Source organism: Rhea pennata, chromosome 3, assembly GCF_028389875.1.
Source record: "Rhea pennata isolate bPtePen1 chromosome 3, bPtePen1.pri, whole genome shotgun sequence".
In the NCBI taxonomy this organism is placed as follows: domain Eukaryota; kingdom Metazoa; phylum Chordata; class Aves; order Rheiformes; family Rheidae; genus Rhea; species Rhea pennata.
Window position 1 is genome coordinate 72,286,877 of NC_084665.1, and position 15,957 is coordinate 72,302,833.

General features: G+C 40.0%; 1 protein-coding gene across 1 annotated transcript in view; it reads right to left on the minus strand.

Annotated features, from left to right (window-relative positions):
* The window catches only part of CLVS2 (clavesin 2), a 56,663-nt gene extending 41,014 nt beyond the window's left edge, over window positions 1-15,649 (minus strand). Inside the window, exons 1-2 of the mRNA XM_062570922.1 lie at window positions 15,249-15,649; window positions 4,006-4,180 (exon numbers count right to left, since the gene is read on the minus strand). Of these exons, the coding sequence (XP_062426906.1) occupies window positions 4,006-4,180; window positions 15,249-15,637 (564 nt within the window). The 5' untranslated portion in view covers window positions 15,638-15,649. The remainder of the gene's footprint in view (window positions 1-4,005; window positions 4,181-15,248) is intronic.
* Between the last annotated feature and the right edge of the window lie 308 nt (window positions 15,650-15,957).

Here is a 15,957-nt window from a genome sequence, read left to right on the forward strand (position 1 = left end):
AGATGACCTGACCCTTCAAAACAAATGTTCCTTTTTTATTTTATTTTTTTTTACAGGTACCCATAATTTCTTTCCACCATTTTTGTTCTTGCAGCCTGAAGAATCCCAGTTTGCTTGTTTCTTATACAGAAACAACGGTATATACGGATGTCTATCCATACCTTCAGCCTTTTTTTTTTTGCCCTTCTCCAAATGTTCTGCAGTTCTACAACACCCTTTCTGGGACATAAAAAACAGAAACATCCTCGGCAGTCAAGAGAGGAGCAAAGTATAGATTTACTCAGTGGCTTCATCATGTTCTCTGCTCTCCATTCCTTTCCTAATAATTCCTAACATTTGATTTTCTTTCTTAACCCCTGTTACTTATTGAGCTGACATTCTTATAGAGCTGTTTATGAGACCATAATACTAAAGCATCATATGTGTGTATGGTAATAGCTCAATGGCAATTCATCATTGCCTGTGTAAAGGTAGGACTGGTTATGCTATGTAATACTATGTATACTCTATATAGAGACTGATAAAAGGCATTTGGGTGCTGCAACACACAACGGTGTAACATTCCCAGCCTTCAGGAATCCAGCTACTGGGTAACATGAGCTCACAGACAAAATTCAGTTTTGGTGCTACAGAACACAATGAATGAGGAGAAATGAGCATCTAAAGACTGAGATTTACAGGCCTCAGCCCATCAGATATGCTAGTGAGAAGCAAAACAAGGTACTAAGGTCAGGGCATGGGTTTAGAACTCACCCTTCAGAGGATGCTTGATACTTCCTTCTGCTAAGATTTCACAACTCTTAGTCCTTACGTGCTCTTAGGTACCTAGGCCAGACAGACCCTTCTCACAAAATAATATGTGATGTAATAAGAATATTACATGTTGTATTTATTTACATGTTTATTGTCTGCTACCAAACGTATGGGAGATGTATGTTTAACTCCTCCTTCTCACTAATTGTGAACAACATAAATGCTGTGGCCACCAGCATCCACGTGAGAGAGTATCGCACCTCTCTTCCATAACAAGGGCAAGGGCAAGGGCAGCTGGGTCTGCAGTGTCAAGAGTCCCAGCCAAGCCCCCTAACCACCATGGCAGGGAAACATGGCTTTCCTGGTCAGTAACACCATTTGACCTAAAAATCAGAAGCGGTATACACTGCACAGATTTGGTCAGTATAGCACTGCTGGGATGGAAATAATGGAAATTCATGTCAGCTTACAGATATTTACTCTCCTTTAACAGTACAAACTCTATGACTGAAAGGCTCTTTTTCTGAAAATAACTACATGTACTTACCAGGTTTTTCTAATGTACTGAACTCAGTTTGGGGTATGATTCTTTTCATGCTCCCTTTTAACATCTATACGTGGATGAAGGATAGAGCAGAACTTGTCTTTAGTAGAAAACTATACACATTTTCTTGTCTTAGTTTCAAAAGCAGTTTCATGATAAAATAAGCAGTTGTGGAAAGCCCAGAAATGCCATAACTTGTAATCAGCTCACCTTGGCATGTGCCATATTCAATAGTCTGCTCACCATACAAGCTAAGCAAATGCAACACAAATTTAGTAGATTTCATTCAGAAAGCAAAGGAATTTGGTTAACATCAAATTTAAGGGTCACTAATCCCACTTCCCCTGTCCTCTTCTTCCCAAGTAAGGTAAATATTTAAATTCCCCAAATGGTAAAGTTCAGCATCTTGAGCCCTATTAAATCTTGTAAGTCAAGGTGAATTCCTTTTCTCTGATTAAATAGAGAATATTTACAAAGATCATAAATAAACAGTATGCCTGAGTCGTTCTCGTTCTTTTTCATATCACCTGACTAAGCACTTTTGACTTTGCCTCATTCAGAATGATGTTTCTGCTATGTGTTTTTGTCCAAATTAAAAGACAAGACAATATCTGTTAATGGTAAGAACGTCTAATATTTTAGGCATAAAATCTTGCAAGGAGGTACAAGTAAATCCTGACCTTTTCCAGGGTCTCTCTGCACCACCTTTCCATCATGCTTTCTTATTATTCCCTTCCCGATCACATTTTTTTAAAGTGTGATTTTCCCTCCAAGATGCTCAGCACAGTTGTTCTTAGCTCTTTTTATTGATTCCAATATATCTCTATGTAGAAGTATGTTTGTTTAAGAAAAGAAAAAGGCAGAGATTAAACACAAACAGCCCCCAAGTAGTATAACCAGAATAATATCAGTAAAGTCAGGCAATATTGCTAGAACTGGAAGGCCCTCACTCCCACAGTGTTTCTCCACAGAAAATGAATGGATTTATTATGAGAGACCAGCTAACTGATTTCTTGAAAAGACTTGTGATAAAAGGCCTCATAAAAGTTACAATATACAGGCAACAATATCCATCAGGAGTTAGGACAGACTAATTCCTGGCTAAGGGCTAATTTTTACCTAAGGGCTAAGTAAAGGTAAGGTTCTAGGACCTCCTCACACCCTTTTCTGGAACATTTTGTTCCTGGCTTTACACCACTGAAGTCAACAGGACTGAAGATAAAGGGCACAAAAATGCCCTGGGTGCTGGCTCCTGTCATACTGGAACCTGCAGAGTTGGTTGTGGCTAGAAATTTCATTGCTGGGCATGGTCAGCCAGACCAAGAGACCTTACCCTGACCCAATAACGTGCCAACTGATGGTAGGAGAGCACAGAATTTCAAAGTCAAACTTACAGTCTCGTAGGTCATCCATCATGTTCTCAGATGCAATTAGCTGCTGTAGCTCTCCTCAGAAGAACTCTCTCTGATTAATACCCGAGACAAAACCATTTAAATATAAAGCGGGTGGGAAGAAGGACTACTGGCTAACTTTGTAAAACAGCACAAGAAAGAAAAAAAGCTTTCAAAAAAACACAGAGCTATGACAAATACAGCTCTCACTGTTGCCTTCTTATACTATTCTCACGACCATGGAATCACACTATTGAATAAGCAAACTCAACAAAATGACAAATTCAGATCTCTCTCTGAAGACTGCGACCATCTTTCTGTGCAACAGCAACCTGAAATGCATTTCAAGGTATAGATCAAAACTTTACACTACTTTTATACACATTTCCATATAAATAGCAATATCAAAGTGAAGAAGGTTCAAAGATAAGGTTGTTATTTTGTTTTATATGAGTAATAAAAATGTACAAATGATAAAAATATCAAAGAAAAGTAATGTATGTCCTTGTAAAACCACACTGCCACAGGAATGAATTGCAGGTATTTCTAAAACAACAGCTCAGGCTTGAACGGTAAACAACTACTTCACAGATTCCAGTTTTTCATTTTAATGATCATTAAAGATCACAGGGAACAGCCAAGAATTATGCAGTATCCTTTCCAACAATGTCCCTGTGCCGTGTAAAGTACATTTACAATGAGTATGCAAGAAATTAAATCACCATATACTCAGTCCTGCAAGTCACTATTCACATGAATCCTGATCCAACAGTCAAGCACATGCTGAACTTCAACTGAGCAAACAGTTCTAGCTAACTGTCTAATCACAGTGGCCCACACTTTTCAGGACAAGTGATATAGTGCGAGCCTATCTCCAACAGACTCAATGAAAAAAAATGACCTGGTATGGCAGCCGCACCATTTTTCATTAGCCCTGTCCAAGATGACAAGAGAAACTCATTATTTCTAACTTACTGCTGCAGAAGCTGCAGTGTGAATTTACAGAAAGTCAGCTACTCTGGAATAAAGATGGAAAAGTTACCTCTTGTTTATGGCAAATTAAGAGCCTACACACTGGGAATTACTGCAGTTAGCTGACTGAGTTCGCACATTAACTTGCTCCATAGTTATTCCCATGACTGTTGTTACCTTAAAAAAATTCCTTACCTTAAAAGCCATTAATAGCCTTGCTGTTTTGAAGTGTGCATCTTTCCTGCATTTGGATTTTGGGGTTTTTTAACCATCCAGCTTTGTAATGAATCACAAAAAGAAGGGAAACCAGGAAGATGAGGAAATGCAAGAAAAGCAGAACTTTACCTGAAGGCCCTCTATGGCTAATCTAAGCATGCTTGGTGTCAGCTTAGAGGCCTGCTTGAAGGTGAAGTTGCTCCAGTCTATAATCAAAACAAATCCATTCACTTGAAGCTCGGGATCTTCTATCATGGCTTCTAGAGAAAGAAGTATGGCACGCAAAATATCCACCAGTGTGTACCTGTGAATGTTAAGGGGAGACTTGATTAGGCCAAGTTTATTAAGACACGGAAAGACCTCAGATAAGAGACTGGCAGAATTTCTAAGCATTATTCCCCTGTACCATTTAGCAAAAGTTTAAAACAAAGGAATGTATGTGCACCCTCAGGTGTAATGGGAATGTAGAGCTGTGAACATCTTAAAAGCTTAGTTAGTCAATCTCATCCTCTGAGGCAGGATAATATATTGCAGACTGCTAGTGAGCCAAGACAAACTCAAAAAATAAACCACCAAGAAAACTTTGAACTTTGCTGTAGAAGGCACTAGTCTCCAAATCTGCCTAAACATCTACCAATTTAATTAAATGTCTAATCAATCGTATCTATGCATATCTGTATAGATGTGCAAGTGTATGGTATATGTATATGCATATACACATAGATCTAAAGATCCCTCCTATAATTTTCCAAAGAATTAAAGTAACAGCTTCTATATGATAATCTGACACCAAAATGAGGTTTCTAAAAGCTACACTGTCCTTCTTTCTGGATAATGTTTATTCTTAAATTTGCAAAGGGTATTACAGAACGATCACTACCTCAGTCAAGGATCTTGAAAGCAAAATAAATAAATAAATAAATAAATGTACACTAGGGCTTTAGAAGGTCTCTAGTTAAGAGCAATATCAACTTATTACCATTTAATTAATTTCCTTCTGAGTACTTTTCAGATGAAATCATGTGGTTTCAGGTATAAGTTCGGAATGCAGTGTACATTGGTTCTAGCACTGTCTACATTAAATTTGAGTTTACAAAGATGTCACAACAACTGTGCATGTTTTACTTACAATAAAAAGTATGTATTTATATATTTTACATATATGCCCATAATCTTTTCTTAGATAAATAATCTTGTAAAAGAAAATATAATTTCATATTGGTTCTTACTCAGTGTCTCAGTGCCAAATCCTGTTGAGTAAAATCGCTTTTCTTTTGTGATGCTAAAGCACTTAATATAGCAGCTGAATAATTTAAATATATACAAGAATGTCATATTTAAACTAAATGCTGGAAAATCAAAATTGGCCATGTAATAGTGGTATCAATATCAACTTGCAGTTTAGCTTATTGCATATTTTTAAAAAGTGAGACACACCTGAATTATTAATTTCTGAAGAAATATGAAAGTCATAGTTAAAGTTCTATTTTTTTTTCCAGGTTAGTAACATTTTATACCCCCAAATTTTGAAAAAAGTAAGATAACTAGTTCTTGAAACAAATCTAAATTTGACAGCCTGCACCATAATATGAGATGCAACATTAAACTCAAAAACAGAAAACATCAGATAAGCAAATGTTCCAGAAAATTTTAAAAAATACAAATCAGTCTAGTTTTTGCTGATAAAATTTTTGAATAAGGCCCTCTAAAAATCTCCCATGATGGTATCCAAAATCAGAAGCTCTCAAAATCATAAGGCCCCCGTGAAATCTCTGCAGAACTGCATACATAGCAAAAAGCATGTATGCCTATTTAGCAATTACATTAAATTATACTAAATTTTACTTGCTTCAATATGAGTGCACTATTCAGTTATAAACATATTTTGAAAGTATTTGTAAAGTGAAATAAGAGAAATGAAATTCATCTGGACTTGCTGACTTCTCACATTTTTCTTTCTTTCAGCCTACTAAAATACAGTACAACTATGTACTCCTAGTAAAGGGTCTAGCAAAGGATTCTGCTAATGTCAACTACCTAACACAGACGAAAAAAAAGGAAAAAAAAAAGGAAAAAAAAAGTGTGTTTTCCCCAGAAAGGGAGTTTTACATAATTTTTCTCTTCGTTTTCAATACCATCATTTTGTTTTGAATTTGATTTTGTTTGCTGATATAGGAGATTCAAGATTCTCTCTACGTTTTCATTTTTCTGAGATTTAACCTTTTTCTGAGGTCTTTCCTGAGATCTAAGGTTTGTAGGAAGTTTGGTATGCTCCCTCATTTTTGTTCAGATTTTTTTCAATAGGGAAAAGAAACAGAACAAGGACAAATATTCTCCTTAATTTCCCCATGAAATCCTCAATATTCTAAAATTCTCAATTTCCCTTTGAAAGAAAAAGTAAAGAAATATTTCTGTAAATGGATTTTTTTCTAGGAGAGGGAGGGAAGAATGTACTTTAAAACCTACTTTGAAGGAAAATGTTCGAAATCTGGGTCCTCATATTTGATATCATTATTCCATCCTCGAAGAACTATTAGGCGAATTTTGCAATAGCTGCAGTAAAACAAATCTGGAAAGCCCTGCCTGCTCCGGGTCAAACTCCCCTTGGGAAAACAGGGGCTGGGATGTCGGAGGCAAAGCCTCAGGCATTACACAGCTTACGGCTCTTCACCAAGGCGAGTGAGTCCCCCAAGCCCAACTGCTGAATGCAGCATCCAGTCACCCCGGGAAAATGTCAAAGTTGCTGGTCAGGCCTTTAAATGAGCAGACAAACAAATACCCTCAGCGCCCCAGTGCAAAGCACAACCTGAGGAAAGACGAAATCATTCAGCGGTGCTTTCCCAAACAAGCTGCACGTAAAATGAGACAGTTAGGGAGTGCTTTGCAGCATCAAGAGTATACACGGTTTTACTGGCATAAAATAAGACCGGTTTTGTGCACCCAGCACATTTGCAGATCAGCCTGCCGCTCCGATACAGCACTGTGGAGGGCAGCCAGTCAAAACGGGTACTGAAAAAAACCTGTATAACCTATGTTTTGTACTACTGCTAGCATGGATAAAAACACACAGTTAGCCTGAGGGCATAAGGCTCATGCAGTCATTTTGGGGGTCTAGGGCAGAGGGAGACTCAGAGCAAGGTCAGCTACCTCCCTCTCAACTCTTTAGCGGCTTCACACCCACCGGTATGCTCCACAAGGAGCACTATTTTTTTATCACTTTATGAAAATTAGGTAGAGATACAGCCTGCAAGAGGCCTTCCCTGAGGAAAAGTTGCACAGGAAAGGAAAATTATTAAACATCAGATAAGTCATTGAGGAAGCAACTGAAGCAACTATTTACTAATACCTCAGCCCAAGGAAAATCTTCTATTAGAGTTCATGCTTACGAGAAAGGGACAGGACAAATACTCAAATCTTAAAATTAGTCACTACAGCACTTGTCATTTATGCAACCCCATCTAGAGAAAGTTATTCTCCAGGATGAGAGTTTCAACAAAGCAGATGATTGCTGCAAGCCCCTCGCGTTCATTTCCAAGAAGATTCCCGAGTTCCTGAGTTCAACTTACAATGTCCTCCCTAGGAAGGTTAAAGATCATATGTCTTGGATTAACAGCTCTCTGATCTCTGGTAGCATGAAGCTGCAGGATATCCAGGGCTGGATATTCTCTGCTAGTTCAAGCCTTAAAGGCAGCGCATAAAATGTTTTTATATATACCTATGCGCTATATAGCAATATATATGTATATATGCATATGTATATATATACACACATATATTTCTACACACTCACATATACACCTAATGATTCATTCAAGCCAGTGACAAAACTGCCAGACATCAATGAGACCAGGATTTCAGCTACGATAGAGAGTAACCATGGCTGCAGGGCTAGCTCTTCACATACCTGCAACATATTCACCATCACTATAATTCTTATCACAGGTTTGCTTTGTGTGAGTATGCAATACAGTCCAGAATAAGAGTAAGAATATTATAAGTTTACTCACTGAACAAGACAAAAGTCTCTCCTGCCAATGAAAACAAGCCCTAAAGAACAAAGATCTAAATAAAAGCAAGAAAAAACACTTTCTGTCAGAGGAGGGTCTCTGAAATACTCTTTAAAACTTAAGAAGTCGCATTAGGAGTATACAGGGACACATCACTCGCAACCAAGTCTCTTCCCTCCACCTCCTAACACTGTTTAGGGCAATTAGTTGAAAATAGGAGCTATCCTTCATTCTGTAATGGATCTCTTCTCTTGTTTTTGACATATTCCCTAAGTACAGCACAGAAACCCAGACAAGAAAGATAAATCCATTAGCGGATATTTAAAGTAGCTTTTACTCTGAACACATGCTGAGGCAAGCCAGAAATGTAAACCTGGTGTGATAGATGAAATCTTAGGTGTGCAGATTGCAAGCTGAGTATTGAAAATATCAGCTGAACAGCCTAAGCAAATGAAATATGGTTAAAGAAACTGTATTAAAACTTTCACACAGCACAGAGTTATTTGCGTAAAGACTCATCTCTAATCCACTCCAATCCCATGTTGTCCAATATTTCACCTCGCTGCCACTACTGTTCACGTCAGCACCGGGACGTAAGGAAATCTGTGTAAACAGAAGTCCCTCCAAAGGCTTTCCGCAGGCTTTACCACAGCACACACTCCATTCCCACCTGGGCTTCAGGGATTTGAAAACCTGAGGTGTAAAGCGGGGAAATATGCTTGATGCAGATGCACAAAAAACACATGCCAGGCTAATTACAGCTATGTTATCGCCTTATAGTCAACCATAAACTAATCCAAATCCCGTGCACTGTCTTTACACAGTCCCTGGCCACTAGGGACAATCTCCAGAAAGGCACTAGAAATTTAACCAGTATGCACATATGGATGACTGCAGTGTTACAGGGGACAAATAATACTTTGAGAAGGGAGGAACTGTTTTTAGCAATACCTGTGCTGTGGTCTTCCTGCATTAGTCATTCCACAAGGGGAATATTTGCCAAAACACTTCTCTTACTAGCTTTCAAAGAGGTATGATGAAACATACCTTCATAGCTAAAAGTTACTGAACTCCTGCTAAAAGCTGAACTTTAAATCCTTCCTGAAGTGTGATTCCCTTGAAAGCTGGCATACCAATTTGAGAGACTCTTGCATTAGTCTACATACAGCAAACTCCAATTTTGTAGAAATATTGCATCCGGAGCGCTACAAAAAAGGTGACACAACAGAGAATCGCTGTTTTAAAATAGGCTTGTGTTTTATTATTCTGCAGACTACTATCACTTTTTCAAACTCTGATTTAGGTAGATAATCTATTTTTCTTAAAAGAAACCTCTCTCTACACAAAAAAGCCTCAACATGAGCCTACCCTGTCCTTTGCATTGCATTGTTGAAACCTTCATTCCACTCCAGATAACTGCCATATAGACACAGAAATCATACAAATAAAAAGTGAGAAAAACAGGATAAGCTGCAAGTGAGCATGAAATAAATTTGGTCCAAGATGGCTTTGATCGACTTTGTACTTCAAAAAAAAAAAAGGCAAAAAAGCATATTAGCCTTTAATTTTAAGAGAAATTAGTGTCCAGTCTGAAGGGAAGATGTTACTCTTATTTTTATCAGTCTGTGTTAAATTACAGCCATTGGGCAGCTCTCTGTCAGGGCTCAGCAGGACATGTCAATTTTTCACAGCAATATCCTAAGAGTCCAACAAACATTTATCATTTGACTCCAATGACCTTCAGGTTTTATGATCTTTATTTCAGGGACAGCGAGCCCCTTGCTTTGCTCTGGTCCCAGTTTTAAAACGACCTTCTCCCATGCTGCGAAGTTAGCAGGCTGCTGTGGGCCTGATTTGCTACAATACGTGTCCTACAATAACCTGGAGTTGGGCTGTGCAAAAGTAAAACCTGGTTGACTTACAGTTAACTTCAATCACTTTCATTTGTTTAAACAAACTCCTATAGGACGTATTGTAGCTAGCGAGGTATCACTAATTCCTAGGATAACCCAGAATTTTATGATTAATTTAAATGCATTTAATGCCCCTTATTTATAGGGCTATGCCTAATTCAACTGAGCGTTCAGAGAACTTTTTTAGCCCCGTTGTTAATGTGAAAAATAAAAGCTGGGAAGATGTCATCACATATGTAATGCATTCTTCAGCGTAATGCATTCTTCACGACCTTCTTCTACGTGAGTTCCAGGCGTCAGTTCAAATGAGGTGGGATCTAGTGTGGAGATACACTCTGCTACCTCTTGAAATTTTTCATTCAGGTTGACTTTGAAACAAGGAGGATGGAAAAGGCTTGACATGCTAATAGGCACATTAACAGTGATTCTTTCAAGTGCTTCAGGATAGCTACTGTTTTCTACAACAGCAACAGAGCTTGCTCAGGTAACGCCGCTAAGGTCTTGATTTGTCATTTAATTTAGGAACAGAGCAACTAAAATAATTAACTGAACATCCCACTCTTGCAATTTAGCAGTGGCAGCAAATTCTCCTTTATAGGAAAGAAAAGTTCTTTGAGATTTTCTTACAGGATATGAACAAAATCAAAGTATTTCCAAGGATTTCTGGAAAACAACAGACTGGCAGACAATGCTATCAACTTTTAGTAGTACATTTCACCATGGTCTTTCACTTTTACCTCTTGCTCTGTGCACTCACTTCATTCCCAGAAGCCATTGTGATTCCCACTGGGCCAACAGCAGAAGACAAGGAGAAGGTCTCATGTAAAATCCAACTATATGTCATCTGATTTCAATATATTATGTCTCGATGATGTAGATGGCATCCACTATAGTATCTGTTTAATCAGATTCTGGTTCCAGCCAATTCCCCAGTGCATTATCTCTGATTCATAAGAGCTGCCCTATTAACTCTGTGGCTGACATGCATCTTTACTGACATCAAGAAATCTTTTGTTATTTTGAAAGTTAAAATGGAGGGGAATAATTTTGAATCTCCAAATGCAAACTGATATATAACTAGAAGAGACAAATGGAAAGGTGTCTTGGCTTGAATATAGGCCAGGTCTATCCTGAAGGTCTCAAACACATAAGGAACACACAGCCTGTCTGGGAGGCTCATCACCATTCTGGCAGGTGATGGCTTCTGTCAAATGAACTACTGTGAAATCATGGTTTAAAAGAGAAAACGGGCTGAGTCTCTGAGCCATCATCCCATTTCTAATTTACTCTCCTGGCTTAATATTTTCAGAATTTCACTGAAATAAGAGCCCCCACGATACACAAAGGAGTACCTAGAAATGATGCCTCAGATCTCCTTGGCTTGTCAGTCTGAGTACTGATTTGAACCATGAAAAGAGGGAGGATCAAAACTTTTCTAATTAGAGCTGTTCCGTTTGATTAGTAGCAATACGTCTCAGGGACCTTATTCTGAAGCTAAGCACTACCAGTGTCACACAAATGAACAGAAAAATAGAAAAAGTTTCAAAGATCTCACCAGATTATCTTTTAGATTTCTCTTTAATGTTGTTCATTACTCCATTAGCCCACAGCCTAACAGTCGCTGTCGTGGATGAAGACTCAGCTGATCTAAGTTTTTCATAAATATTAACCAAAAAGATGGTCCCTAGCCAACACATTCATAGTCTAAATATAAGTGATAATAGGTGTATGCAGATATATGGGGAAAGCCAAAACAAGGCAATATTAGTCAGCTAGAGAAACTATTAAAAAGTGTTTTCACTAGTTAATAATAATTACTTGAAGGATATTACTTTCAAATATAAATTTAATCTATTAACTAGATAGCTTGTTATTGATGTTAATACTGCTAGTAATACAATCTATTTTGTCATACTATCTCCTGTAGAGTTTGAAAAATATTCTGCCAACTCACCTGTGGTTAATAGTAAGCGGAGAAGCAGATCAGCCTCCTAATGTCTGCAGAATATAAGCTTTCATTTAATTGGAGGAAAAGTTTCTAGAACTTCTGGCAGGAAAGCAGACACATACTATGCCCCTATATGTGCTTTCTTCCCTATTGAAAATTAGCTGAGGCAACAGCAGAGTTAACACTAACAAGTGCAGTGGATTTCCATATTCACTGAGGGATATTCCTGGCTCACTGGGTCACTATGACACAGACAAGAATTATGTATTACTGCACTTTTCTTCTGTTCAGGAAAGTTCTGAGATAATTAATGTTGGAAAAGAGCTCGAATAAATAGCATCAGAAAGGACTAGGTTTTATAGTGAGCTTGCGTACAGGTGCCATGAAGCATACAGCCAAATAGGCATGACAACCAATCCTTTGCCACTGAGAGCTGAAGTTAATTGCACCATTAATGGAAAAAAGCTTCATAACAGCACCAACTGGACACATTAAAAAATAAAATAAAATAAAAGAGTACTCTTCAAATGCAAGTACACAACTACAAGCCAAATGTAACTATGAATCAACAGTCTGGAAGCTAATGTGGAAGGCTGATTCGTCCCTACATATTCTCCAGGTTTCTGGAAGGAATACCATCCTTGACCTTCCCAATAGCTGAGACCGGAGGCAGAGTTAAGCAGGGTCCCATTGAAAAGCTGCTGGACTACTCAATGCATTCTCCTTCACCTTTTGTTTTTCTGTTTGTTTTAAATACAAGTCTGATTTAGTTGTTCAGATGGTAGGACATCTGGTATAGTTTTCAGGCCCTGCTTTAATTTAATGATTTAACATCTAATGCACAGGCTTGCTTTACCGTAGGAATTTTTTTCCTCCCACGCTTTTCTTTCTAATTGGAACTATGTAAATCATAGACTGCTGGTGCTATATAAATCCTCTATAGTATGTCTGCTATTCATTTAAATAACAAATTGTCACTTTTTATTTTGAACTGTTACATGCTGGCCATAATAAATTTTATGCACATGATAAATTAAATTTGGAGCCATGCTGTTCTCTATCAATGTTTTTTGTAAGTTTATAAAGCACTCAGAGAAATTGCAACAAAATAAACTTTGAAAAGTAATCCTTCCATCTCTGGTGTAAGAGGAGCACTGCCTTACACACTGTAAGGTCTCCATCAGTTAAGGCATAAGTTGTACACACAGTGTGAAGCAGCTCCAGTATAAGTTGAGCACACTGTGTTTTTCAGGCTCAGGTAATTGCTGAACACCAGAGAATGGAAGTCAATAAATTAATTAGAAAAGAAAGTGACCCAATCCTACTCCCAGCTCTGTCACTAACTTGTTATATACCTTGTAGCAAGCTACTTCCCACAGTGGGCTTCAGTTCTCACCACTTTGACTGAATTGTCTACTTGAAAGCAAGTTCCTAACTCTGGAGGCAAGGTTATGTTGTGCTTAAGAGCGATGGGGACATAATGGCAAATATGGCCATTAGGTACTCGGTGGTACTTCAGTCACTGTGCTGTTATAATGTAAATAAGATTAATTGCATCAACAGGACTTTACAAAAAAGACAGAAGAGAATGCAATAAATTTGCTGATATGTCGGCTGATCTCATGTAGTATAAATATCAGCACATCTATAATTGAGAATAAATCTATTCTTTTCACATGCCAATTATTTTTTGAAATGCTACTTTCTGTCTGAATTTAAATTCTTAGTTTTACTGGGACTAGGAACTAATGATCTGAAAAGTGTCACAAAGTTTGCGTTTTTTTCCATTATTAAGAAATAGTGGTTTGTAATAGGTCAGACTAGCTTTTAAAAAAGGAACATGGCAGTGCTATAATTCAATAAAATGTTTAAATATCCACTTCATTTCAAATTCTTCTTTTGGGAGATTTTTAAGAGTCTGGGTTAGATGTTTATTTTAATTAAAAGTTGACCTTGTCCTTATGTGGAACATAAGAAAATGAAGCCCACTCAGAGCATCCTTAGCCGCATCATCCCTGTTTCCCCAGTCAGCTTCTTTGGCCCCGTCTACTTTGTTAGCGTGGTCACAGACACAGTTTTGATTTGTGCCAAACAGCATTCTCCCAGTTTCTGGGTATTGGGGTTAGTCATGGGTAAGGGTATTGGGATTAGTAAGGGGAACATTCCCAGGATACATTTTGGATAGGGCCATCTTGTTTTGGAAAAGAAGTAAACCATGCTGTGCCAGCTGCCCTCTGGGCCAGAGCACCGTGCCTGGTACACCTACTGGCACAGTCAGACAGGGAGACCACTGGCCACAGTGGCCATCACCACAGCCTGCAAGAGGAAAGCTACATAAAATCTTCAGGAGCAAGCTTAAGCATGTTGATCCCCCAGATTGTCTCCTTTTTATCCACACTGCTAGCAGCTTGTGTCCTCCTCATGTTTCAAAACATCAGAGCTTGGGATATCTGCCCAGAGCACTCAGCTCTGCCTATGTCCAGCTTGTATGGACTGCACAAAAGAGAGTTCTGGTTCTTGTGAAGGCACTATGCAAGAGTAAGTTTTCTCACTGAGAAGTGCTTTGGATCTTAGCCCTGCTATCAAGAGCCTAGAGAATCTGTGCAGTACTCATAGGGGTAGATTTGAGAAGGTTCACTCTCAATAGATTCACTCATTTACATGTACTAAAGTCAAGCAGTCTTGGAGATTGTAATTTTAGACTTCAGGAGAAACTGGGCATGGCATTTAATGAGGCATTTAGAATAATCAGATAGTGTCATATAGCATATACCCTGTCACTAAAAGGAAGGACCAGGCATCGTCTGGGGGACTGCACTAGCCTCCTTCAGACTGCTTTGCTTGCAAAGTCCATTTTTTTCACTTGGATCCATTTTATACAGGGGATTTATGCTTAGAGCAGTGTAAGTGGGGAAAAGAAGTGGTTACCATAACTTCCATCCTGGCATTTCCAGATGGCTCAGGAAGAGCTTTCTTTAGCTGAGGGAAAGGATTCAGAGCATAAACTTCCTGCACAGGCAAACTTTTCATCTTGAAAACCATGATGGATACTCCTGATTTGCAAACAGCATCTCCCACTTCCTCCTATTGCACTTGGACGGCTCTGTGTATGCTCAAGCATAAAGACCAGCACACTGAATGCAGCCAGCCTTTGTCAAGCTGGAAAAGTGCATCGTCTACCTTCTCTGCTTACTTCAGCTAAGGGAGAGGCAGAAGTGGGTAAACCTCAAATCAGTCATTTGAGAGGGGCAGCTAAGCAGTTTCTACTCCCCTTATGAATTTCAGAGCCTAAAGGATGAGAAGGTTACAAAAGCCATAAGCCACAGAATTTATTGTTTCTTTCTTTCCTCCTTCCTCCATCCTTGCTGCTGCCCAGCCCCCTTCTGGGTAGACCCGGGTGTTTCCCTGTTGCCCATGCAGCCTCCTTTTGATCAGGTGCAGCTTTTCCCATGCATCCCCCCCAGGGAAGAATGGGTTAAGGCAGGCAGGTGGCTCTGCATTTACCTGCTCTGGTCCCAGTTGGCTGCAAAAAGCACGAGGATCTTCCTGCCGTAGTGGTCCAGGTTGGCCAGCCCCCCAGGGAAGCCGTCCTTCAGTGCCTGCTTGATGCCAGGGTCTGTGGCCTTGAAGCTCTTGAACATGTCCAGGTTCTGCTGGCGATACTCAAAGTACTGGGCCAGGAGGCGAAACGCCTCGAAGTGCTGAAACTTCCTGGCCCGCAGGAAACGCAGGATGAAGGCATCGTCGGTGCGGAGGAAGCCAATGTCCGGCCGAGTGATCACCATGTCCCGCACCTCCTGGATGTCCTGGTGCAAGGTGTCGGGGTTCTCATTCAGCTCCAGCCTGGCTTTTTCCAGAGTCTCAGGGGACAGACCTGCCTGCAAATGAGTCATGGTGCTGCCCTCCTCCTCCTCTTCCTCCTCCCTCCCGATGCTGCCTGCGCTCCTCAGCCTCCCGGCAGCCTGCGGGCGGACCCCCGGCACCCCCGTCTCCCCTAGGGGACGGGTCCCCCGGCACGGCAGGCAGCTCCTCGCCTTCCTCCCCCCGCTCCCTCCCCGGTGCGGCTCTGCCCAGCCGCGGCTGCAGCCGCCGCAGCGCCGCCGCCGCCGCCGCCAGCCGAGGCGCAGGTCCCGCAGCGGCGAAGCGGGCGGCTCCTCGGCCGGGCGCCTCCGGGCACGGCTCTTCTCCGCGACACCCCCGGCCCGAGCGCGGC